Source organism: Xiphophorus hellerii, chromosome 21, assembly GCF_003331165.1.
Source record: "Xiphophorus hellerii strain 12219 chromosome 21, Xiphophorus_hellerii-4.1, whole genome shotgun sequence".
In the NCBI taxonomy this organism is placed as follows: Eukaryota; Metazoa; Chordata; class Actinopteri; order Cyprinodontiformes; family Poeciliidae; genus Xiphophorus; species Xiphophorus hellerii.
In genome coordinates, this window is record NC_045692.1 from 6,602,483 (window position 1) to 6,628,775 (window position 26,293).

At 39.4% G+C, this 26,293-nt stretch overlaps 1 protein-coding gene across 1 annotated transcript; it reads right to left on the reverse strand.

Annotated features, from left to right (window-relative positions):
• Positions 1 to 220: 220 nt before the first annotated feature.
• wwp1 (WW domain containing E3 ubiquitin protein ligase 1) lies at positions 221 to 22,636 on the reverse strand. The gene is made up of 25 exons (XM_032550939.1): positions 22,486 to 22,636; positions 16,947 to 17,003; positions 16,626 to 16,718; positions 16,404 to 16,542; positions 15,420 to 15,544; positions 14,421 to 14,573; positions 14,132 to 14,204; positions 13,289 to 13,470; positions 10,535 to 10,985; positions 10,356 to 10,451; positions 9,021 to 9,195; positions 8,444 to 8,498; positions 7,699 to 7,783; positions 7,033 to 7,161; positions 6,806 to 6,878; positions 6,654 to 6,725; positions 5,508 to 5,596; positions 5,252 to 5,411; positions 4,955 to 5,088; positions 3,893 to 4,033; positions 2,682 to 2,802; positions 2,428 to 2,532; positions 2,224 to 2,320; positions 2,082 to 2,154; positions 221 to 1,019 (listed from the first exon to the last, which is right to left on the reverse strand). The coding sequence occupies exons 3-25, from the start codon at positions 16,693 to 16,695 to the stop codon at positions 920 to 922; spliced, it is 2,898 nt and encodes a 965-aa protein (XP_032406830.1). The 5' UTR covers positions 16,696 to 16,718; positions 16,947 to 17,003; positions 22,486 to 22,636; the 3' UTR covers positions 221 to 919.
• Between the last annotated feature and the right edge of the window lie 3,657 nt (positions 22,637 to 26,293).

A 26,293-nucleotide genomic window follows, 5' to 3' on the forward strand; every position in this document is an offset into this window, starting at 1 on the left:
ACGTCACAGTGTGCAAAACAGGCCGCAGTCTTGATACAGCCTGGAACGTTTCTGGCATAAACCGGCACTACTGTCGTCACCCCCACCCACACACACACACACACACACACACACCCACACACACGCACACCCACACACACACACACTCACGCATACAGAGTAATGGCTTGTTTTCAATGAAATTTTTAAAATATCTAATATCGTCCCATGAGTTCTCATCGATTTAAAGACACAATTAAGATTCCTTTTTTTTTTTTTTTTTTTGCCCCAGTAGAGATGATCCATCGCTGATTTTTGTCGAGGATGGGTTGATTCATGCCGGAAAAATAAAAAGTCTGCGTGCACACGCTCGCGGCGGTCTTCTAATGTTCGTAGGCAGCATGCAAGCACGCAGGATTTTCTAAAACGACTATCTGTCCCACAAGGAAAAACAAAACTGGATTTCAGGCACTGAACGCCAAATACAACTAACTTTTTGCCTTTTAACAGCTCTATAGAACTAGAGCTTTAAAAGAAGGTTGAGCCTAAACTAGAAAACCCTCTCAAAAGCACTGTCTGTCTAGTTTCTTTTTTTTTTTTTTTAAAGCCAGTCAGCCGCTTGGGGTGGACATCTAAAAAGAAAAAAAAAAAAGGAAAAAATCCATGATTTCTGTTTTTAAAACAGAAAAGCAGATGGATGAAATGTTTTGCATATTTTCATGGAGGGGAAAGAGGGCGTTATATATTATATAAGGACTAGGAACAGGAATGCGGCAAAAAACGATGCTGCAAATTAGGATTTGGTTTTAAATGACAAAATAGCTTATATACATTGGTGGTTATTTTGTGCAATTTTTTGTTGTTGGTTTGTTTTTCTTGGCTGATTGAACAGCAGAGAGGGGGGCTAGCAGAGGGGACAACACCAGAGGACTTTGTCCCTCTATTCTTGGCCAAATCCTTCGGTTTCCTCGATGGCGAAGAGCAGCTTCTCCTTCAGCTGTTCGTAGCTTTTATAGGGAGGCAAGTCCAGGCGGTTAAAACTGGAACACAGACATTAGGAGGAGGAAGTCAGTAGAGAATTATTACAACCTTCTCAAGGCATCGTTACTAATGTTACCGTCGTCACATTTTGTATCTTTTCAATCAGTCTATCATTTGATACAACACAAAGTAGCAAATGACATTCTTTTTCTCCTTCAAATAAAAAATCCCACTCAGTTCAATTCTTGGTGGAAATTTTTGCTTTTGTACATCTAAAGAAGATTAAAAAAAAAAAAAATCTTTTTAAAAAACTCCAAGCTTCACCAGATTGGATGAAGGGCAGCTGTGAAACCCTCTTTTCAACTTTTCACACAGATTCTAAATAGGACTTTAGACTTTGACTGGGCCATTCTAACACACGACCATGCTTTAAAGAGGTTGTATTACGTGTTGTCCAGCCATTCTATAGCATAAAAATGCTGCATATATTAAACATGACGTAAATTTTACCTCCAGATTGAACACCTTGAAATTGGGTCTATGTCCCTTTAAGAAAGTTCTGCTCTTTCTGAAACTCCACCTTCAGGAAGTCATCACAACATGGCTCTTCTATTAACCCTTTAATAACGTTTTTACCAGCTTTATACTGAGAAGTAGCTCTTATGATGGCTAGTCTGAAGGAGCTGAACGGTTGCCACGGGAGATTAAATGATTTCTCAAACATCCATGAAAGAATCAAGGCAACACTCCAGGTATCTTTTTGATGAGGGAATAACATTATAACATGATGTAAAGCTAAAAAAAAAAAAAAAGAAGTTCATTTTACATAATACTGCTTCTTTAAAAACCAATATTTTTTTTTTATATTTATGGTATTAAAGTAATTGCCCCCATTAGTGCAGGAATAATTTGCCAATCTCTTCTTACACAGTAATACTTTTTTTTTTTAAAACTTATGAGTCAACACTTTTCAACAACATAAAGGCTCACAAATGTATTTGTTTCAAGAATGAGAGGGTTTGAATTTTTTTAAAAAAATAAATATATATATAAATATATTATCACATATAATCGACAGTAAAAGATGGGGCTAAAAAGTTTTTAAACTGAAATGTACTGACCATGTGTGACTACGGGGAAGCCATGTATCCTTCCCCACTTTCTCAATGCAGAACTTCTGCGGCCCGTTGCTTCCTGCAACACAAAGCGAGACAATCAAGGGGACCGTAACGCTCCCAGCGTCGTACTAGTTCCGTCACTGACCCATCAGCTCAGCGAAGCCGCCCAGAGGAAGCCGGCAGGTTCCCGTCACAAACTGCATGAGCCGCAGACGCACTTCGTTGTCCACTTCTTTCACCAGCTGCAGGGGAGGAAATCGACGGCGGACACCATTACAGGCCGACGCTTCTCGCAGGGAGCTTACGTTGACGTCGGACGCGAACACAACAAACGCTAGAGGGACAGTACCTGCCAGAACCAGATGATCTGCTTGCTGTTCCGGGTGTAGTGGCGGTACACGGTGTTTCTCTGCCAGTCCTGCAGGTCCACCTCCTGCATGCCGCACAGCATCACCTGGACGCAAAGATGAGCAGACTCAGAACACCGGTCCAGTAGAAAAAAACAGGAAGCCAGTGATTCATTTTGTCGCAGAGAAGTCTAAAGTTGAGACGTTTTTAGAATTAAAGCAAGCTGGTTCTGAACAGAGGAGCGCTGCTGCTCACCTCCAGCTCTTTCTCATCGAAATACTGCAGCCACTGAAGCGGGACCACTTCATTGAAGCCGTCCAGAAAAGCTTTGGTTTGACCTTCCACCCCACGGGAGAACCTCCACTCTGCCATCAGACTGCAAACACAAGCAGGACATAGGTATGTTTTACTTTTCATAATGACTAAACCAAGCGTTCCCAAACTCTTCCCCGGTCCCCCCAAAGAGCATTAACCTCTGGACAGGAGGCCTCTTTGCAAACCCACAGACAATGCTACAAAATATGGAAAGAAACATCAACTTTTAGAAGGTTTTTCATTCACTATTTCATAATTATTACATTCATTTAGCATAAACGCTGCCTCATACCATTGAATTTTAGATGGTTATGGGTTCTGGGGGACAAAATTTTATTATCAGATGATATGACTTTATTACAAGGTAGTACAATTTCTCAACATAATCCCCTATCGTGATCATAAGAAAGTATGGAATATTTTATATTAATTGCTTCAATTTTTTTATTTTATTTTATTTTATTACCCTGCCGTTCTTATGGCGTTTTTCTTGTTGAACATTTTCCCATTTCTCACTTACTTGCTTGTGTAGCAAAGGAGCTTGATTCATTTGACTGGCAGCCAATCAGAGAATGAGCATCAGAAACAACATTTAAATTAATTACTTTTAACCTTTTTTTAATGATTGAAAAACAGAAAACAAAAGTTATGATGACAAATGGACTTTTTTTTCTTACTTTTCTCAACTTCTGACACATGCTGAAGCCCCCACAGCGCCGCCTGGTGGCCACACACTGAACAACACTGGTCTAGACTACAGCAATTTCACAGGTTAGAGCAGGGGTGTTCAAACCTTTGCACTGTGGGTCAAAATCTCCAAGCTGGAGGCATTTGGGGGAGAGGGGGTATTTTTCTTACAATTAAAAATTCAAAATCATTTTATTGGGAATCTTTTGTTTTTGTGATTTAAAGAGGCAATATTTTTATTAAGCAATGTAGAAAATAATTTATTGTCGATACTGAGAAAGGTCTTAGATGTTTTCCTTAGTAAAAGAAAGGTGTACAGTTTTCTGACCTTTTGGGTTGAATACTCTGTGATTTCTTTGGTCTAGAAAATGTTTTTTAGCAACAAATATGACGGGGGGCCACATAAGATTATTCCAAAGGCACTTTGGACGCCCCTGGGTTTATTTTTGTTCTGAGAAAACTACCTGATGTACTCCTCCTTGTTCTCCTCCGTCACCAGGATGTTGGCGCCATCGGGTTTCAGGTCATGAGACGAGATCTTCCCCAAGATCTCCATGTCCACGGAGAAGTACATCTCCAGCCCACATTCCTCGATGTTGTTGTCCCTGAGGAGATGCGGCGGCATGATCGCTTCTGTTTTCATTTATACGGTAATGTTTTATGCAAGGAAATATAGGAGCTTTAACAACAATGTTGGGACAAAAGTATTAGTTACAACATTGACAAGTTTTACTTAAAAACCTTACTATCCTGATACATTTAGGCTATTTTCCTATAAAATTGTTAAAATTGATATTAATCACATGGTTTGACATTTTAAAAAAAAAAGGATAGGTAATCTGTTTTCTTTGTAAAAACATGAAATGAGAAACCAAATTTGGGAAATAATACAACTGAATAACAAAAAGTTAGTCACCTAGTTTTAGGCAGCTTATTGAAGGCAGACGGTTCAATTTTATCACTTTATTTCTTGGCATTACCTCAGTAGTTTTAATGTTACTCTATTGTTGCAGTTGGAGCTCAGTTTACATATTGAATTAAGACACTTTGAGGTGTATAAAGTTACTAAAATTGGTCCAACTAAAGTCCTAATTTCTTCTAAAGTCAGACTGCTCCTTATATCTTGCTGCTTGGCAAAAAAAAAAAAAAAAGTAGAATAAAAATAGCAAAAAGTGGCTTTTTGATTCACTTGTAAGCTGTAAGCAAATTTAAATCAATTATATTCGCTCATTTCTAGATTTTTCCAAACTGTCAATCTTATCCACAAGTCAGATTTAGACCTTTGAACGTAAAGTTTCATATCCCTCATTTTCTTTCTAGATTTGAAAACAATCTTTTGGCTATTTATTTAAAGATCTCCCAAAAAAAACCAAAAAAACATCCACACTTTTAGGAAGAAAAAACAAAGCCAGGACAAGCAAACTTTGTTTAAACTTCCTTTCAAAGTTTCTTGATGCATGTAAACTCTGCAGCCGTGTCCTCTGAGGACATGAATACTACTGATAGTGAGCGAACACACAGCTCACCTAATCCAGATGAGAGAGTTGTAGAACTCCGGGTCGATGGACTCCAGGTCCTTCAGGATGAGCTTCTTGTTCAGCATTCGTTTGTAGAACGGCAAAGAGAAGCCTGTGTCAATGAACTTCCCGTGGAAAAGTGCCTGCAGAGACACAATGGGAGAGATTAGCAGTTAGCAAGCTAACCCGGCCCTAAAAACACATCTGCTCATTTTGGACAATGTCGGCATTTTATTTAGCACAGAAACATAACGACTGAAAACAGTTGCGGTGGCGTGTCGGGGTGCGTTTGTTAAGCGGACGTGCCATCGCGATGAAGCGGCCAATGAAGCAGAAGTAGGAGAGGTGATCTGGGTTGATGGCCGACGCCGGGTTGATCTGCAGACAGTAGTTGCTCTTTCCTGCGTACTCAAACAGGCAGTACATGGGGTTCAGCACCTCATGGGACAAGAGGAAGAACCACTCCCTAAGAGGCGTGGAGGAGGAGAAAAACAAATGCAGAACAGTGAATGATTTAAGGTGAAATCTGTTTAGGAGCGGTTTCTAAACTCATTCTGCTTACCTGGCTAAGCCACCGTAGTCCAGACCCTCCTCGCCTCTGAAGATGACGTACAGCCTCCTCCGTAGGTCGTATGGCTTCAGAGCCATGATCTGAAAGAGTACAGAACAGACGCGCAAGATCAAATAACACATCATTTACTAGCTGGATGATAAATCAATTTTATTGATTCATTTTTTGGTTTTTGAAGATTTCATTTCTGGAAAATCTGAACTTTCCTCCCCCCTCACCAGTGCACTTTTTGGGTTTCCATAGTTCAGGCATCTTGTTTTACAAGTGAGTTTTACAACTTCTGCTTATTTGGACATTGAATTCTGGTCAACTCTGCGACGTAATATTAGGGCCAGGCTAAGATTTTATTTTATTTTGAATTATGAGGATAAAATTACAATGTTACTAGAACAAAGTCGTAATATTAACAGAAAAGTCGTCAGTTTAGGAGAGCTACAACACAAAAAATAACTTTGATCATACCTCAGTCTAAGTTTGAGCGATCATATTTAAAAGAAAAGGTTCATCTTTTAACACATCAAGTTATCTGTATCTGTGAAACTACGGTGAAAGAAACTTTGTCTATTTCGAAGTAAGAATCACACACTGGGCTGCTCACATCATGTTCCTATACCTTTAAACTTTGCTCATTAAAAGAACAGTTTTTTTTGTAATTTTAAGAATTGCGTTTTTTTCTGCTACTATAAATATATTCTCTTAAGTAAACAAACATTCTCAAAGTCCGGCCTTAATATTCAGTCATACAACTCAGAGAAGGGTTGGAGGAAATAAAAGCTACTTTTAAAAAATATTTTCTGGGGCATGCCGTGGTGGCGTAGGGGTTAGCGCGACCCTTATTTGGAGGCCTTCAGTCCTCGACGCGGCCGTCGCGGGTTCGACTCCCGGACCCGACGACATTTGCCGCATGTCTTCCCCCCTCTCCTTCCCTGTTTCCTGTCAGCCTACTGTCTTATAAGGGACACTAGAGCCCACAAAAGACCCCCTGGAGGGGTAAAAAAAAAAATTTCTGCCATTTTCTTAAGAAAAGAAAGCGAGCAAAAATAAATTTATTTTTAAGCCATATCGTCCATCCCTAGCACAAATACGAACATTTAACAGAAGAGAAAACTATAAACAACAACAGACTGAAGTTCTTACTTGCTGAAAAGAGTCTTCGAACAGCGTCTGTCTGGAGACGGTGATTTTCACGTGGCTCGGCAGAGCATTAGACTGAAGAACAAATCAAAGCATGAGCATCGTAGAGTAAACGATGCCATCAAACAGACACGTAACAAAAAGAGAAAACAGACCTGACACAGGTAACGGAAGTGAGCGAGCTTCCACCTGAAGCTGCGCTCGTATGCAATCTGTGGGCCTTTGGTGCTGAGCAGAAAAACGTTTCAGAAGGTGAATGCTAGAAAAGTGTCTCACTTTAGAAAAAGATTTGTTCTAGGATTGCATACAGTTAATAGAGAACACCCACTCGGTAAACAACACACACACACAGAGCATCATGATGAATGAGAATCTCCCTTACACAGAAGACTTCCCGGTGCGCGGGTCGCTGAAAGTGGTCGTCCGAGTGTTGTGATCCACAAAGTAGCGAACTCCTTCCCTCGTGTACCGGATTTCCCATCCTTCAGGCAGAGGATCCTCATTCTGTAGCCTGCAAAGGAACACACACACACACACACACCCAAACAGAGGCATGCTTCATATTTATTTCTGATTTTGCTGACTTTTAAAAAAGGTCCAACCAAGGGTGGGGTTTGCAAATTAGCCAGTGGCTAGAAAACCTTCATGCAAAACAAATATGTATACATATATATTCAGTTCAAGTTTATTTTATCAAGGACCGCACCGTAAACAAAGCAACCTTTGTTGCCAAAGGGCTGCGAAGACATCATTTGACACAACTAAAGCGAATAAAAACTCTATAAAAACAATAAAACCACAAAGTGGTAAGTTAGTAAGATCAACTTGTAAAATGAATGAGTTAAGCAAAACAAAATACACTAATAAATAGAGAAAAAAACCCAGGATGAAACTTGGTGGCTGCTTCGGATCAGACGAGCCAAACAAACATGTTACACATCATAACAGGACGTATGGAAAAGCTTTTATTTTCCATAATCCACATTATGACAGGTTTCTAACTCTGCATGCACCATCCACATCTGGTATCCACTTGCTCTGTACTCACCCTTGGGTTCGAGGGTCTTCCCACTGTGTTGTCTTGGTATTGTGGTTCACAAAGTAAACTCTGTCATTGGAGTCCACACGCCTCTCTACAGGTAGTCATGACACATAACATTAAACTTGTATTAGATTAGAATATGTATAATCCAATTCAAAACATGCTGATTGGTACAGAACTATACAGGAGACGGTCAGAGCAAACAGTTCTCACTAGAAAAAGCAGCTCAAGTGTTAAATGCTGCATTTCCATTGACCATATAAATTGCACAGATTGGAATCACAAAAATAAATTCGCTTAACGGAAACACGCCAATTTTGAAAAAACTCATGTTTTTCAATAAAACGTTTTTGCACTAGGATGAGTTGTTGTTTTTTTAATTTTGGCTGTATCAAAGTTAGTGTATTTCGCAAAACTGCATTGGAAACACTTTTCAGCATCACACGCGTCACATCAACCGGATGCTGCCACTGGCGGAGACTACAGAGACGACAGCAGGAAGTGTTAGGAGGACGATGGCACAGCGTGTTTCTCGATGAACACACTTATTAATATGCAATTTTAATTGTATTTCTTATTTAATGGAAACAACGCAATTGCGAAATTGTATTTTTTTCGACATTAGCGTAATAGCAACAAACTTTTGCACACATTTGTGATGGAAATGCAGCTACTGTCTCCAGTCTCCGCTTATTTTAGTGGACTGGAAAGTTAACAACTTTATCATACTGCAGACCAACGATGAACTCACCCCAACCAGGAGGTAGAGGGCCAAGAGGGTCATTCTCAGCAGACATCATAGATGCCTAAAAGTGAGCAATATGCATTAAACTCCATTCAAGAAACAGAAAAAAAGATCCAAATCCTTTTAGGAATGTTAATTTTTATTTTTTTTTTTCAAAAATGGAAAAAAAAGGACATAATATTGCTCATGACTCATGTTTAGCTGCTTTGTGTTTTCAGCAGAGTGCAGAAATCTTAAAAAGAGCGAACCAAGATCAAGATCCAAGTTAATGTTTTTAATTAAATCTGTTCTGTAAACATTTTTATTTCTACAAATTTGATTAATTTTTTTTACAGAAAAAGCAATTGTGGAAGAAACCGTTAATCATCTTACTGAACGAGCCAATGAGGAGGAGGAGATGGTCATTAAAAAAAATAAATGAAATTTAAAAAAAAAGTCAAATCAGGCAATCAAATTTATAACTTTACAGGCACTTGTCATGCTGAGGTTCAAACCTCAGCTTGCCATCAGCACAGAATGAAGAAAACTGACTAAAAAGGAATAAGCAGGAAGACAGAAAGGGGTGTGCAGAGCGGTTGCTTACAGAGTAGAGGTATCTCTGGTTAAACTGATGCATAGCTCCCTGCAGCTGGCTGCGCTGGCTCTGCCACTGCTCAAAGTTGCGCACCGATTCCATGGTGGGCCGCTGCCAAGTGGTGGTCCGGGTGTTGTGGTCCACGTAATAGATCCGACCCCGATCGTCCACTCGGCGCTCCCAGCTGGCAACAAACAGTAAAGGAGGCTTGAGTTGCAGAAACAGAGGAACCCGAGTCTAAGTGACCGAATGATATGTAGCTCCGTGATTTCATGTGCATCGTTCATTTTATGGTGTCTAACTAGAGAATAAAGGATTCACTTTTGAAATAAATGATTCTCCTTAGTAATGCTCAATAATTCTCGACAAGATCTTAAAATCAATCCAAGAAAAATCTGATTTTCTTTCCTTTTTTTGGAAATCAATGAAAACTGAAAGTTCCCACCTTCTTCATAGATCTCATAGATCTGTTGCACTTTTATTAAGATGAAGTTTTGAGATGCGTCTTGAGTCGTAAATGGAGATAATATTATCACCAATTTATTTTCATTTCAATCGAGGAACTGAAGGATATTTTCTTCTTGTATGGTCAGCATGTGTCAGATTAAAGTGTTACAACACAACAAAGTTTGCACAAATGACTGCTTTTTGTTATCTTTGAAAAGTGAATCTGAAAGAAAAGGAAGCAGCAGCTCAGACCTCAAAGAAAAGAGTTTCTGCAGGTGTCAGCAACTCAAATTTAAGACCATTACAAATAAAATTTAAGACCTGTGTCATGACATGAATGTACAGAAGACAATAGAAAAGAAAGCATGTACCAGGGTACAGGTTGGCAACAGAAGTGAGTCAACACTGAAGAAAACATCAATAAATTTAGGTTTATTTTTTGATTGATGCAAAAAACCTTGCTAGCTAGCACGGATATATCAACAGCTAGTTAGCGGCAGCCTCAACCGCCTTGAGTCACAGAACACAAAGAAGATGTCTGAGTGGGACTCAAACAGAGAAGTACTATGAGAAAAAATTTAAATTAAAAAACTACATAGAATATTTGAGATTAAGTAGCCCGGCCACAACAACACTTAAGACCTGTGATTAATCAATTTAAACATTTCAAGAACTTAATTTTAGAAAAATGTAAGACTTTTTAAAGGATGTGCTGACACCCTGAAATCAGCAAGTAGGAGTCTAACTGGTGAATCTAGTTGACGCTGATAGTCATTGGTCAAGAACAGAGAATTCTGTTTACATTTGTTTTAAAACTGAAAATGCCAAAACAGACGTCCCTTGCAAAGTTAGACGGTCTTGGCTGAAAAGGTCTGAGGTAAAGCGCCGGCCCCTCACCCTGGAGGAAGCGGCTGTGGTCTTTCCCAAGTAGTAGTTCTGGTGTTGTGGTCTACATAGTAAGTTCTCCCATGTGGATCTTTTCTCTGCTCCCACCTGAAACACATCCAGCAACACGAAGTTTGAACCAGGAAGGTTATCAAATCTGTTTGAGCACTTTTTGTTTGTTTTGATTGTACCCTGGTGGTAGAGGATCTCCTGCTGGAGCATTAGAAACCTGTTGTCTGGGTTTCACCCCATCAGTTGTTGTTGTTGTTGTTGTTGTTGTTGTTGTTGAGCTGCTACTGCTGCCTGCTCCTGAAGCCCCCGCTTCTCCTGGCGCTGGGGAGGAGGACAACGATGAGGACGTTGTCACGGTGGGTTCTCCCTGGGTTGCAGAGGCTGACGTGGTGGAAGCAGCAGCGGCGGAGGAGGAAGAGGAAGCGGCGCCGTTGGCAGGTTTAGCAGCAGGAGACGAGGCGGAGGAAGGTGCGGGAGCCGGAGGGGGCCGGGAAGTGCTGGCTGGTGATGTTTCAGCGTTTGGCGGGGCAGCATCGTGAGAGCTCTCCTCAGTTTCACCTGCAGAGGGCTGCGTTTCCCTTCTGGAAGCAGAAGATTGCCTGGGAACAGTCTCAGAGGATTCCCCGTTTACTGTAGAAAATTAAGAAAGAAAAAAAGGGAGCAAGTCTGACCTTTTACTTTGCACTTTAATATATAAAAAAATGCAACAAAAGGGTTGCACAAAAAAAGAACGTAAATATAGTTTTAAACAAGAGAGCTTTTTATGTGATAATATTTTTTTTAAATGTCATGTTAACGAGTCACTCCAGGAAGTTGCAACTATTACTGCAAATTCAATCATTATTGGCAAATTTTGCATGGAATTGCAATTTTTTAACCAATCACCACAACTTTCCCGCAAATTTGACCAATCACCTTCACGTTTTCTGAATTTCCTTATTTTTCTGACCAGTCGCTCAAACTCAGATGAATTTTGACCAATCCCCTTAGCCTGTTTTTAATTTAACTTCCCATTTCACTACTTCAAACCAGCATGATTTATTACGTACTTTCCAGGCACATTGTGGAATTTTATAACACAGTTAAGCAAGTTTGTTATCTTCAGTTGTTATAAAAATGCTATACATATCAAATGCGACTTAAAAGAAAGTAGATTTTGTAATTCAGTGTTTTGAAATTGGTTTCTGTCTCTTTAAGTAACTCCTGTTCTTTCTGAAACCCCGCCTTCAGGAAGTCACCATAACGTCGCTCCTCTTAACATTTTTGCCGAGGAGGAGCTACATCCTCGAAGGCGGAGCTAGGTCCAAGTAGGCATTTTGCACAGCTGAACGGTTGCCATGGGAGATTAAAGGATTTCTCAAACATGCATGAAAGAATCAAGGCACATGTTTTTGATGAGGGAATAACATTGTAACACGATGTAAATCTAAGAAAAACATTGTCAATTTTACATAATTCTGTCCCTTGAAGGTGTGGCAACGTGATTTATTTACGTCTTTAAAGGCACCACGAGGGGAGACCTGTTGCTGAGCCGAGCTGCACAGTCTGTTCTGTTCAGCAATTAGCCAGAGCCAAAAGGCCAAAACAAAATTGAGGTTTTCTTCCAAACAAACCCTGTCAGTCAAGTACTTAATGCTGCTGCATGCAGATAATAATAGCTAAACGGTTAATATATGCCAGTATCTTATATTAAGCTTAATCAGAATGTTGTGTTACCCATTTTACATCCTTTGCTATTTAGACAGAAGTTGTACATGTTGTTGCTTTCCAAATATTTAAAGGAAATATTCATTGTCACAACAGAAAGAGTTGGGGAGGAGACATTACACTAAAGTACACAATCACTGCAACATTAATCCTATGTTGGCCACAACTTCACAAAGAGAGAAGCAGAAGTAGAGACTAGATATACGTAGGAAGGCGTTTTGGTTCAGATCAAGATATTCTGGACTGAACTGAGTGACTGAGCATTCAATGTACCACACAGGGTAAAAATGTTATTTCTAAACAATTGCAGGAATATTCATGTCTCAGATCATAACTCACACAAACCATAACTAGAACTCAGTAACCAGTGTCCCTCTTTTGGACCATCTCCAGAATGAATCCAGAGAGCACTTCTACATCCGTCCCAGAGGAATGTTTTGCTTATTATGCAACAAAAACGCAGCATTAATTTTTAATCAAGAATAATATTTTTTGGATAAAGGTTGTGTCTTTACTACGTTGAATGTTGTTTAATTTAAAAAAGGGAAAAAAAAGAGTAATATTGCTTAAACTGTTTGGTAAAATCCATGCTGCACCACATTCAATCAGGAAAAGAAAGTCCTGCTTATGTGGAAGTGTGAAAGAGATTACACTTTTTTTTTTTAAACAATTCTGAAAGACAAGGGAAACAAGGTTGCATTTCTTCACTGCATTGCAGTTTACACCGACAGATTTAATGCACCAGAAGAGCATTAAACCATACCGGGACTTAGCAGAGATCAGATTAACAGTGATGATCAGAAAAGTGTGTTTTTTTCCCTTGAAGAAACAAGATAAACGTAGCTTTTATTCTGCTGAAAAGAAGCTAACCTTCATTCATCATACCCAGCTGAGAGCAGCTCTGCAGCATACTGCACTCTGCTCCGCTTTGCTTTATGCGTCTCCTGGGTGTTCGGACAAAGGTGCTGACAGCAGCAGAGACTGCAGGCCTCACTTAATGAAAATTAATCAACTGTTCTTCTTTACACTTCATTACAACCCCGTGAACCGTGAAGAACACAAACGTAAAGAACACTCAATCCATTTCCTGGAAACATAATAGGTACGCGCAAAAAGAAAAATTAAAGAGAAAGTGAGATTATTACGAGAAAAAAAAAAAAAAAAAAAAAACAGGGCGGTAAAGTCAAATATTGTTGTCATGAGAAAGAGAGAGAAAGTAAACCCACCCATTCTGGTGTCTGGGCTGCTGTCTGGAGGTTGGTGCACTGGGGTGGAGTTGGGGGTTGGATCTCCGTTGATCATACCGGTGGTGTGATCGAGAGCAGGGCTGGAAGGCACCGGACCATCTGCACCGCTGGAGGCTGAGCAGGAGCCTGACCTCTGACCCATGTCTGTTCCATTCACGGTGCTTTAAAAGGAAAATAAACATTAATTAGCATTATTTTATGTTGATTTTGCTTTAAAGATTGTCACAGTTGTTATTGCTCCTTAAGTCTCTTTGAGCGATAACTCTCTGGGTTTTATGACAAGTTTGTGTACTGCAGTGTTTTGGGCTTCTGCTTCAAGCACCTTGTAAAGGCAACCAATACAAAGACACAAACTATTCCCGTCTGTGGTTGCAGCCCATTACAAGGGTAAAAAGAAGTATAATGTACACTTTGTTTAAAAAAGGGACAAAGAAAAAAAAAAAAATCACATTCAGAGTTCAGTTCGAGGCAAAGATGTGGCAATAGAAAGATGAAGATAAAATCTCAAAGCAAGGCGGAAGGATTCATTTTGTAGACAATCTTACAATAGACTGGTTTATGTTTTACCAGCACACATTTATATATATATATATATATATATATATATATATATATATATATATATACTGTATATATATATATTTACTTAAGTTACTTGACTGTGTTATAAAATGGCACTATGTGCCTGGAAAATACTTAATACCCTTTAACTTGTTGGAACAGATCTTTACAATGTTCAAGTACAACGAAAATCCTTCATTTAATTTTTTAAGATATTGACATAAGTAAAGGAATATAAAATTGATTACTTCATGAGTTTACCTGTTTGCAGCCCTTGAAGAAGAGGAAGAGGAGTCTCCGTTTTCATGAATGGCATCACCATTCTGCTGGACTTCTGGAAAATAGATTTAAAAATAAATGAATGTTAACGTGGGCATGTTATGATGAAGAGACTATAAGGCAGAGTATTCCCACTAAAAAGTGTATTAACTTGAGTATATTTAACTACATATGCTCCAAACTGAACTTTTTTCTACCGGATTTGCAGTGCAGGTGGATGATGGACTACACACACACACACACAGCTAAGATAAACACATAGTGAGCTCACTGGTGCCATTTGCTGCGTTGCCATTGGTCAGCGGCGCCAATTCCTCCTGGTCAGTGACAGTCAGGCCATCAAGGTACACAGTCAGCTCGCCAACAGGCACAGAAAGCCCTTTCTGTTCCACACTCAGCTTCAGCACCTCCTTCACATTCTCCACTGTGGAGCATAAACGAGGCAGTGGGGAGAGAGAAAAATCACAGTCAGAGAGGAAAATAAAGAAAACAATACAATTAAATACATTCATGCACCGGCAGAAGTTTTTCTGGCTGATCAGCACTCTTTAAAAAGCCTGACATGCCGATTCTGATTTTGGTCGATACAGATGGGTTTTCCTTTGTTTTTTTATAAATTACACCATCAGGTGCTATAACTGATTTCACTTGAGTCTGAAACGTGACTGGAAATAGCAGCAAAGTTGCAAAATTGGCAACATCTGTGGATAAGAACGGATTGCCAGTCATCCAAAATTGAGGAAATTGCTGCACCGATTGATCGACGCTCCCGATTCACATCTCTGTTCCTTTGAAGAACTAAACTGCCACTCTCCATCTTTAATCTAAATTGCCATTTACTTAAGATGCATCTAAGATTTTCTAAAGGAGAGATAAAATACCACAGCATTTACAAACATGTGAAACAAAAACATATTGCATTAATCTAAAATAGAAATTAAAGATTTTTCTAAATGATGCTGAAATTACAAAATAAATATAACATTCCTATTATTATTATTATTATTATTATGTGCATTACTACTAGTTTTTTGGAGCTAAAAAATACAGTCAGTGTAAAACTTTGGATGCAATGACAATAACAGCCAAACATCTGGGTGGAACATTAATAATTTAGTTCCATTATTTCTTTCATTAAAAAATAAGCATAAGTATACATTCTAAGTATTTTGTAATGTTTTTCATTGCATAATCAAACTTAGCTTTTTTTATATGAGCTATTTTCCTAAAACCGATTAAAGCTTTACGTCTACACATCTTATAATCTTACATTTTCTGTCATGCCGCTCCAAAGCCTGAATGAGATCCAGCGTAGCTTTGCCCAGCAGAGCATCTGCTTTCAGGGTGTGGTGACTCCATACTTTGAAATCCACCTGCGTGTGTGGCGCTACAGTCCTAAAAAAATATATATCAAAAACACATAAAGCACTTCTTAAATGATAAGAGCTTAAAAAAGGACACGGTGAATGTAATAAGTTTTAAAAAAAGGACGTTTTGGAGTTAACCTTCACACTTCTGCTGTTACTGACATAAACAGTTCATACACTTTAATCAGGATGCCATTTACGACTTTTCCTTCAGCCGACTGAAGTTCAGGACAGCAAGTTTAACATCTAACAAATTAATAAAAACACTGATTTTTTTCCATTTTCACATTTCCCTCCCCTAGAAATGATAAGATCCACATCTGGCACGATGCCCCCTCGTTGAGTTTCAAACAAGGACAAAACGAGCAGCACACAGTGCGGTCATTGTTTGAATAGCCCAGCATACTGGTCCAAAGGGAAACATCTTGCATTACAACCTCAAAGTCACGAGAAGGACCCACAGGAGCGAGCAAAAACATCCACAAGACTCGGAGTACTGCGGCGGCCGCTCTTATCAGTGCTAACTAGCCGGGTGAAACCATCTGCAGTGATTAGTTTCTGGCTTTCAGTCGAACCGCTGCTAGAGAAACCACAGCGTTTGTGCTGCTAGCTCTAGTTGTGAGAAAACACAAAGAGGTCTGTGTGCTTGCAGGCAGCTTCGTCGCTTTTTCAAATGATTATCAGATGAGCCACCGGAGGGGGTTTTCCTCCTCAAATGCTACATGGAATCCACAAACTGAAAAAGCAGGATTTTGATTGTGCAACGCTCAGTATGGGACACGAACTGAGCTTAGTAGGAAGGATCTTTCTGCCTCTCTAATGGCGTTTTTACACGAGCTCAAACGCTGCACAATCGCGGCATGAAAGGGTAAACGGACGGCGCTTACAGAGTCAGCCTCTCGTCCCATTTTGGGTTGGAGGAGCTGTGAGATTTTGCCGTGCGGCGGGTCTCTCCCTCTGCTGTCACCTCCACGTAAATGGCCGCCCCGAAAACGCTCTTCTTCCTCTTGAGTTTGGCACATGAAACTAGAGGGGGGAAAAAAAGGAAAAGATGACTGAAAAACTCAGACCTAAAAGGTGATCCTCTGGATGAGAACACTTTGACTCACCAATGGCATGGAGCTGTGATGTGCGTCTGTGGTTATGGCTAGTCTCTGCTCTCGATGAGGCCGTGGCCATGTCATTCACCACAGTGGGAAAGCCTTCAAATGGAAAACACAACGGAGATGTCAACCGCTAACTCCGCACGAATTCACAAATAAGACCCAGGAGGAAGGCTCCAAAGCTAATAACGATCAGATCTACTTGTTCCTGTTTTTAGTCAAAGTTCAAACTGATCTTTAGCAGCGTTCAAAAGATTATCATAAAAAATAAGGAGCATTATGTTGTTGTGACCTTAATATTGGAGTAATAAACCGATGGATACTCACAACAGATGTGTTTTGCTAGGCCCTCCTGTTCAGCCTACTCCGTGTCCCATGGCGGCACTGAAACCAAGATCACAATAGATCAGAGAAGCAAAAAACTTTTTAAAAAGGGGGAAAAAATGCGCTAAATGCATTAAAACGACCTCCTTTTTGGTCTCTAAGATTCATCAACCAACAGCAGGTATTTTTATAAATTTTTCTTTGCTTACTCAGATAAGGGTAAGGAACAAACTGTCTCTCTTAAAAGTGTACACGTCCCTATTAAAACGCCAGAACGTTGCAATATAAAAAATATTGGAGCATTAAATAACCTAAGTTTTTTTCTGCACTTAATGCCACATTAATCCTGTAGATTTGAACTGAAAAAGCGAAACAAGACGATAAATAAAAGTAGAGTGCAAACACTTAAAACTTTAATAAAGACCTTTTTGATTCCACAATTCGGCACAATCGGAATTAGCAAGAGACATCAGGTAAATAAAAGCAAGATTTGCCGATATTTGATTGCGCGGGTCAAACACAGACCATGGAAACAGGAAGTGATGGGACGCGAACGCCATCACAAGTTGTTGGATTTCTACATATCCAGCATGGAAAGCAGAAAATACTCCAGGTACGATTAGGAATTTCGCCTGGCTTCCGACTGATTCGGTGCGGTAGTTTTCATGAGAAGACAAACAAAATCCCAGACTCAGAAATCCAGCTGCACTCTGGCAGAACAAGCATGGCCTGGTTATTCTTCTGCTCGCCTCCGCATACCTGCCAAGAAACTTCGTCACCTTGTAAAAACAAGAACAAGAGCCCGGAGGAACACAAACACCCTGGCATCTCGCTCGAAAATAAAAAAAGGTAAGGAAGTTCAAAGTGACTGTTCTGGTTTTGTAGAGGGAACACACACCCACCTTGGATGTTTTGTCCCTCTTATTGCTTTAACAAATCAAGAAAATTTGCCCTTTTTTCTCTCTTTTTTGACACGAATCCCCTTTAAATTCAAAGTAAAAACTTATTTCTGAATTAGGTCATTTAATTCAAAGGGGGTGAATAGTTATGCATTCATTTATTATTTGTCAAGATAATTGTATTTAATTGTTGTTATTTTGTAGAAATCAGTTTCAACATCGACGTAAAACGGGTCGTCTTTGTTCATTTTTTGGCAAAAAAAATAATTGTTGATATGCGATTAGTTTTTATAGGTACTTTAAATGTGAGGGCAGCATGAATTGTGGGTAAAACTAGATGCCTTTCTGAAACCAAGGTTGGAAAATAATGGGCCTCCATGTGTCTGAAGACGTTTAAAGTTCGACCTATTAATGGTCAGTAATTTGCACTAGTGAAAGAATTTTTCCTGAGTGGACTGGGCACCAACACGGTTTCCAGCCCTGGGCCCCACATCCTTGAAAATCCGGCCCTGTAGTCGACCACAATATCATGCCGCCGTGAGAAGAAGGTAACGCCAAAATCTCTGAGCGTGTGAGGCATGTCTGCTTCAGTCAGCCATTGTCTCTCTGCATTGGTCTTCAACCAGAAGGGTCACATGTTGGTGCCAAAAGAAACAAATATATTTCGCCTTTTTTGGCCTTTTGTTTGCGCTTCGAGCTGCAAATGAAAAAAACCTTTTTGAAAAGCAAAAAATAAAGTTTGTTCTTTCCATGTCTGTCGTTCCTGAGCTGTACGCTGGACATGAGAACAACGAGCAGAGAAAATATTGCTTTCAGGAGATCGGCTGAGCGTAATTTATTACCGATGATATTCTTCCCAAAGGCCAACTCTCTGAAAGGAGTCGCACAGAAAGAGATAAACACAGCCATGTCCTCACATAACCTTGCTGGATGACTGCTGCATTATTACAGCGGCATTAAAAAAAAAAAGTAAGGAGTGCACCACACACGTCAGACTGAAAGTTGGGAGGAAGTTTGAAACAGAGAAAAAAGATTTAAATGGTGGTGACATCATCTATTTTAAGCTGTGATAGATTTGAGACTGGACAGGCTGAAAACTAAAGTATGCCACACTTTTCAGATCACTATCCATACTTTAAACTAAATCCTTTGCGTTCCACTTAGACAGGAACTATGTAGTGTTTGTCGAAATTGTTGAAGTTTGTTTTAAAAAAGACAAAATAGAGAAAAGTTAAGCTTAAATATTTGCTACTAACAATGATGCAGGATTTTGTGTTGGCATGTTGTCTAAGATCAAAATAAATTACATGGTGTTTGTTGTAACATGATAAAATGTGGAGGGAAAAAAAAACAATTCAAGGGCTGCAAATAGTTTTGCAAGACACTTCCCTTCTCACAAACGACGCAAATTTGAGTTCAATATTTCCTATTCCTCTGCTTCCCGTCCTCCACCTTACGGCTGCATGTTGGACATGAACGAGGCAAAAGAAGGAGGAGAAGAAGACGGTTTGAGTCGGTCAGTGGATTTTTCCTAACCCGTTTTCCTCACTGCAGTGGTGTGCAGGTGGATTTGCTTACAAAACAGAGCGCCGGGCCGGGCACCGCTCGAGCATAATGCCCTTTATATTTTCTGCTGCATGGACTCCGGTTTATCTAAAGCAGGAGTCGGGCATAAAATCAGAAGCTTAAAAAAAACAAACAAGCGGTTAAATATTATCCCAAAAATAAAAGTCTGTAAATGGACAACATCATGCACTGTGTTTGGGATAAAGACACTTTAGGCGACCAGCTCAGCAACGGGCAAAGAAACCTGCTGACCTTTTGGAAGGCGCAGTCTGGACAGGGCGGTAGTGGAGGCCTGGAGGCGCAGAAATGCATCGAGTCCAACAACAAAACCACAAAGAGTCGGTCTGGATAACACAAGCTTGATTGACAGAGTTAAGACCTTCCTCCTGGCTCTGATTGGTTGTTTTAGATCGGGAGCGGAGCATTTCTGCAGATGGTAATCCTAGCTCAGGGAGAAGGTGGAGGAGATCCATTTTTTCACAGATTATCCGTCTCATCTTATACTGTCACAACATGATGGTTTTAATAAATATGGAAAAGATATATATTTTTATATGCAGCTTTAAATTCGAAAAGTTTTTGACTATTTTTGACCAAAATTTGCAATAAGCACATAATTATGCATTACCACAAAAAAGTTATCTGTTTATTTTGAATGAAATTCTACAATAGAGGAATTGCAAAAAAAAATGAAGGGACTGAAAATTTAGCTAAAGTGTATTCTTTATCAGTCACAAGCAACATTTTCTTTGTAAAAAAAAAAAAGTAGAAATAGATAAATAAAGTTGGAGGTTTGCACTTATCCTTTACTTTTATGCGAATACGTTTCTCCAATCCTGTTTGCCTTAAAGATTTATTTTCATAAGAAGAGACTACGCAAACAGGAACGCTCCAGTTTCTCCTCAAAAGACAATCCGTCTGGGAGCGATTCCTTCAACGTTCCATCAACACATCCAGGCCAAATTAGGGATCCAAAATCCTAAAATACAACAGCGCAGGACGCTGTAGACGACAGCATTAGCATCCACAAAACATTCCCATTTCTCAGGCAGAAAAACCTGCCCAACAAAATGACAAATACCCAGCTGAGCCTGAGGCAACAAACACATAAAACCAATTATTTGATGTCTGTGTTTAGTGGCATGAGCACAAATTTCAACGAACCTACAGACGAAATAAATAGTCGGAATATTTGGTGGCATTATTACTAGAGATACCTCCTCCCACAAAAGGGAGAACAAAAGACAATGGTTAGGTTAATAAGTCAGAAATTAATCTGATTTCTATCCAACAAAACGCACACGATCGTTGCCAGGTCACAGAAACACTCTCAAAGTCAACTCGGCTAATTATAGTGTGAGCGAGGCGTTTAGAAACGAAGCTAGACACCGTAGTTGTTTCAGGCTTCTAGAAAGGAAACTGCATTTTCCACAGAGCCATGGTTGAAGTTACTTCAGGATGCCACAACAGAAGAAAACAGGAAACTCAACACTTTGCACTGAAAGTTGGGGTGTTTTATTGTTACACAGAGCCCGATTTGTTCAAAGCGTTTGCAGGATTAAGGGACCACTGCTATTACTGCCAACTGTGGTAATAAAAGAAAAAATGCTAAAAGCAGCATAAAATGCCAACTCGGTTACCGTGTCGTTGTTTTGAAATAGCTGAGAAATCCTGGTTAACTGCAGAGCTGTGTAACACAGTGGTTCTCGCTCTCGCACACGCGACATTGCTTTTGCTCCCAATGTAAATAATTAATTGATTTCCCAAAGAATGGCTGCTTAAGGCTCCTTTATGATTACAATAAATGGATAAATAATTTACATAGCTCTGATTTACATAATAGTAAATCAGAGCTTTCTCCTCTTGGACAAAGCTGTTGTTTATTTTAAAATGATCTCAGAAAAAAACATTGAATATCTTGTGATTAAAAAAAGAAAAGAAAATAATTTTAAGCTATAAAATGTAATACAAACTGGTGACGGAGATTTATGCAACTTTTTTCAGTCGGATTTTATTTCTTACAGCTCTGTAACTTAGGCTCATTAAGTATTGAGTTTTTAATTTAACCCAAATGCAGGAAAAAAAAGCATTTTATTGGCATTTATAGCTATACAATATCCAAATCGGCAAAAAATAAAAATTATTAGTGGGTCAGAGATTTTCAGGAAGTGACAGGAAATCAGTAGCAAAAAACCCCTCTAAGCTGTGGATTTGATGGAGATAATTATTTCTGCCTGTGTTCACTAAAGATGGGCTCCAAAGCAAAGTGTTTGTCAGCGTGTAATTAAAAAGCTGCTGGTGAGGCAAGTGCTTACCTGCCTCAGGTAATGGGGATCTGAACGTACACACAAATCACGAACAAATCTTCACAACTTTAGAGGTTGGGAGGTTGACAAAATACAGATATGGGTGAAGATTAACAAACACAAAAGGTCAAAACGTAGACTAATCATATTCTTAAACGACAGAGCGTAAGCCCTGCGTGGATATAAAATAACTTACAATGGCACTAAACAGTTATCTGGTCAACAAACATTGACCAACTTTGCACGTCCACCAAACATGTTTTTCACGGTGATCCACAGATATAGACTCTGAACCTTCCCGGTCTTAACCCACCGTTTCTCAGCCAAAGTGTACCCCCTGCCTTATGACACATCTCAGCAATATGTCCGGCACTATGCGAACATTTTAAAGCAAATGTACTGAAAGTAATCTGCAGCTAAAGTCTGGTAGCTAGCGCTCGTTAAGCTAGCTACTAAGCTGCACATAAAATATCTTATTTTGTAGCCATTTGGTTTCTATAACTACGTCGTTCGCAGGCAATTATCGTTTTTAGCTGTGAGCATGTCCTGACAAGTAGTTGAGGTGATAATTTAGCGTATTTGTTGATTTTTTTTTTAGAGAGATAATATTTCCTACGGACGAGGCTATTAGCAAGCTAACGTTACAAACTTAGCCAAGTTAGCGGTTCTCCAGCAGCAGCCAGCGTGAACATATTTCCCCCAAAACAGGTTAAACAGAGTCTAAAAGTCTCTCGGAGCGCCTCGGCAGCATAAAGTACGCGGTGTTTTTACCTTGTTTCGGCGCTGCGCTCCTCCCCTACAGTCCGTGTTTCGGTAGCGTCAGGGCTGCTGGTCACCGCACAGGCCCCGCAGTCAGCTACGGCTCTACTGCCATCTCTGTGCGGATGTTGCCGAGCAAAACACCCGGGTGTCACCCGAACACTGCCGTGTCAAGGCACGCGAGTTTTTCTGTGGGGTGTTTTTATTTTTGTTTGTCAAACTCTTTGGATGCCGCTAGCTAGAAAATATTCGCGTTAATTAATACTTTACTTCATGTTTTATTATATATATGGAAGCCCGTTTCCGCCACTCTGTTAAAAAAAAAAAAAAAAAAAATCTCATTATAATGAGATATTTTATTTTTATTTTTTTAACAGAGTGGCGGAAACTGGCTTCCATAATTATACGTATGTAATTTAATGGGTTTTTATGTTGTTAGTTGCTTTTTTAAAAAAAAATAAGTTTGAGGTCTAAGCTAGGTTACACTGTTATTGCCTCAAATTGGAGTTTGTTTTGAATTTAATGCAAAAGTACGACATAAAGCTAAGCATGTAAAGCAATTAAAGACTAGAAAATAAAGCAATCTGTATCAACATGCTTAGATTGGGATCATTATTTCGATTTCACAATAACAAAGGAACAAGCTGTGAAATACAATTTTATTTACATTTTATTTTTGTTGAAGCTGAATACAAACTGTTAAGTACCGTATATTTAGAGTCGAAGGAGAATGATGTATAGCTTTCCAAATTTTGTACAATTAAAGATTTTAAAAAAGTATGGCATACATTTTTGCCTTTGTACTTTTTGCCATTATTAAGCCCAACTCACAGCTGATTTGTAATTTTGTTTCTGGTCCCAAAACAATGATCCAAGTTTATCTGCTCCAAATCAACTTACTCCTACCCTAATGCACCATCATTTTGTATAGTCTTGGTAATCTTTTCAGGAATCCCACTCTGATGGGTTTATTTTTTTCTTTTGTTGCTTTTTGCTCAGGTGTATGCTGTCATCAAATGAAAGACATTTGAATCAAATGAGCACATTACAGCACCGCCCACTTTTCCTCATCTCCAAGTCAGCATATACAGAAAGAAGTTATGTAACATACATCCCTGCAGTTACTTATTATTGAGCATACTAGACTGGTTTTCTACAAAATAGATTAGATCACTTCAGTTTGCAAGACCAGGGGAATTCTCAATATTTGAAGCTCTTCCTATTCTGGATTTGCCAGCTACTTTCTGCTCCAATCAGAAAACACTGCTGGATGGCATCGCTGCCTGGACCAGCGAATTGGATGTCAGATTTATAGTTGCTGAATAAAAACACAACACTTTTATTGGCTTGTTATGGGGAAGAAAGCTTAACCGTGATAGGCAGGCCTCGGCACTGGTCACAGTTAGGTGGGAAGGTATAAGGTCACTCTGACTTTAAAAAGTTCATTTATCAAAGCAAAAGAAATAAAAAAATTCAGGTTTCCCACAGTTTTGCAGATTCCCTGATCTGTACTGGACCAAAACACCAGAACACTAAAACATATAATTTGATCGATATTCCATCTGCAGATCAGACTGATATGATTTTGGATCAAACCTCCTGTGACTGCAGGAGAAGAATGTTAAAACTATTAAGAGTTTGTTTTCTCATTCCCCATTGAACATAAGCACACTGCGACAGCTTGAGCAAAGATCAAATTCATCTCGCCAATCAGTTTAGGATTTGGCATTCTGCGCCTCGTTCTAACATGTTCCACTTAAATCACATTTTAGACAAACACGTTTTGAGGTTTTTTTGGAGCAGTTCATCAAAAAATATTTACTTAGCCTTTATTGAATCAGGGCTCCTTTATGAAGACAAGATATCTTTGGGAGAGAGACAAGAGAGCACAAAACATTCAGACGCGCCGTAAAAGAAACATTGCAGCTAAGTGAAAATAAACTCAGGAACAAAGGGTCATAAGTGGGATCTTGCAGTTTCTCAGCAGGAGGACAGAACTTACAAAGTCATGATTCATTCAGTTCAAAAAGCCAAAGAGGACTCGAAAGAGTCTGTTCGAGTGGGCAACTAAATTCAAGTAACATAGCTGGATTTTTAGTTGGTTTCTGCAAAAAAAAAGCTCCATCTAAAACAGGGGTGTCAAACTCCAGCCCTCAAGGGCCGGTGTCCTGCAACTTTTAGATGTGCCTCTGCTGCACCACACCTGAATAGAATAATTAGGACATTAGCAAGGCTCTGGAGAACTGATCTACACAAGGAGGAGGTAATTAAGACATTTCATTCCAGTGTTTTGTACCTGTGGCACATCTAAAAACTTCAGGACAGCGGCCCTGGAGGACTGGAGTTGCATTTTCAATAGAACTCAATTGGAAAGGCAACGTTTCACAGATCATTTTGCTAAACGTGGTCAGACAGAGCTGATGTCACATAATATATATATATATATATATATATACATATATATATATTTTACCTTTTTGCAAGAGTTTTCCACAGTAGGAGGGAAGTGGGGGGAAGACTGGACATTTCTGAGTTAGTCTGATACGGTCCGTCTGTCTGCCATATTGGATTTAACAAAAGAATAATTCTTGCACTTGCAGTGGATGGACAGTAGTTGTATTACCTGATGCACTAGTGTCCACTTTAGTGGTCCGTATGCATTTATAACATAAAAATCCACAAGAAACACAAGAAAATTACTTTTACATAGCTGTCCACTGTAGTGACCGCTATGCATGAAAGGGTGAACTGGAACTACACTAAAAAATGTTGCAAAGTTGCAATACTAATGAATTTGACGTCTCCGTCTATTGGGGTGCTGTGGTCGCGCAGGGGGCAAAGCACGGCCCACGAATTGAGGCCTAAGTCCTCGTGGGGGAGGTCGCAGGTTCGATTCCCGGCCTGGCGACATTTGCCGCATGTCTTTCCCATCTCTCATTTTCTGTCGAAGTTCTAGAGCCAACAAAACCTTTAAAAAAAACGTCTCCGTCTATAGATGTTGGCCTATAGACGTCTCTATAGGCTGAAATACATGTTAGTATCTCAAAAAAGTCTGTTGTTGAAAACCAAAGTAACAGGTGTCGCTTCAGGTATACAGAATCACTAAAAAATAAATGGCAAAATTGCGTAAGTTTCAGGTGACACCATGTTTTTTTTTCGTTTGTTTTTTTAAAGGTAGTCTCATATTGTCTTCATGCCATTTTAATTCACACAAAAGGTCATTTTAGCAAGTGTCTCTTGTAATAACTCTGTTTTTCTCCAGAATTTAGCACCAGCGCTGTTGCTGCATTGAGACAAGTCTTGTTTTGATTTGTTTGTTCAAGGACCTTTTTCAACAAAACGTCATTGTTTAGTGCATGGTGTTTGGCAAGCCAGGGGCTTTGGACAGCAGAATATTTTTCCTGGCTCACATGACATGAACGACAACCATGCGAATTCTGTCTAAAATAGTAGATGAATCTATTTGGAAATGAGCAGCTGCGAAAGCCACATGCAGATGATGTGGTGAATTTGGAAAAAAAAAAAGACATCGCACTGCTTTTATTTGTGGCTGATTGTGTGAGTTTATCAAGTCTTTATAGAGCAATAGCCTCACGTAAAGTTGGTGTTGTTTGCAGACAAATCTGCAGAAAAGCATTGAAATTTTGATGGCCGTGTGTAGTTTTTTAAATTTGGATTTTTAAAAGCAAATTGACAAAATTCTTCAATTTTAGGTATGAAATGCATTTGATTTTGAGCTTTATATTTGTGGCATAAAAAATGTGAAGCATTCAAAATGCCCTGCTCAATTCAGGTTTTGTTTGGGTTTTTTTTACACTTT

Bases quoted from the DNA above. Each gene is read 5' to 3' on its own strand.
- wwp1 (XM_032550939.1), bottom strand. From the start codon at position 16,695: ATGGCCACGGCCTCATCGAGAGCAGAGACTAGCCATAACCACAGACGC. The intron at 5,089-5,251 runs GCACGTCCGCTT...GTGTCTCTGCAG, and splicing joins TTGGCCGCTTCATCGCGATG to GCACTTTTCCACGGGAAGTT. The intron at 2,155-2,223 runs GTCAGTGACGGA...TTTGTGTTGCAG, and splicing joins CGGCTTCGCTGAGCTGATGG to GAAGCAACGGGCCGCAGAAG.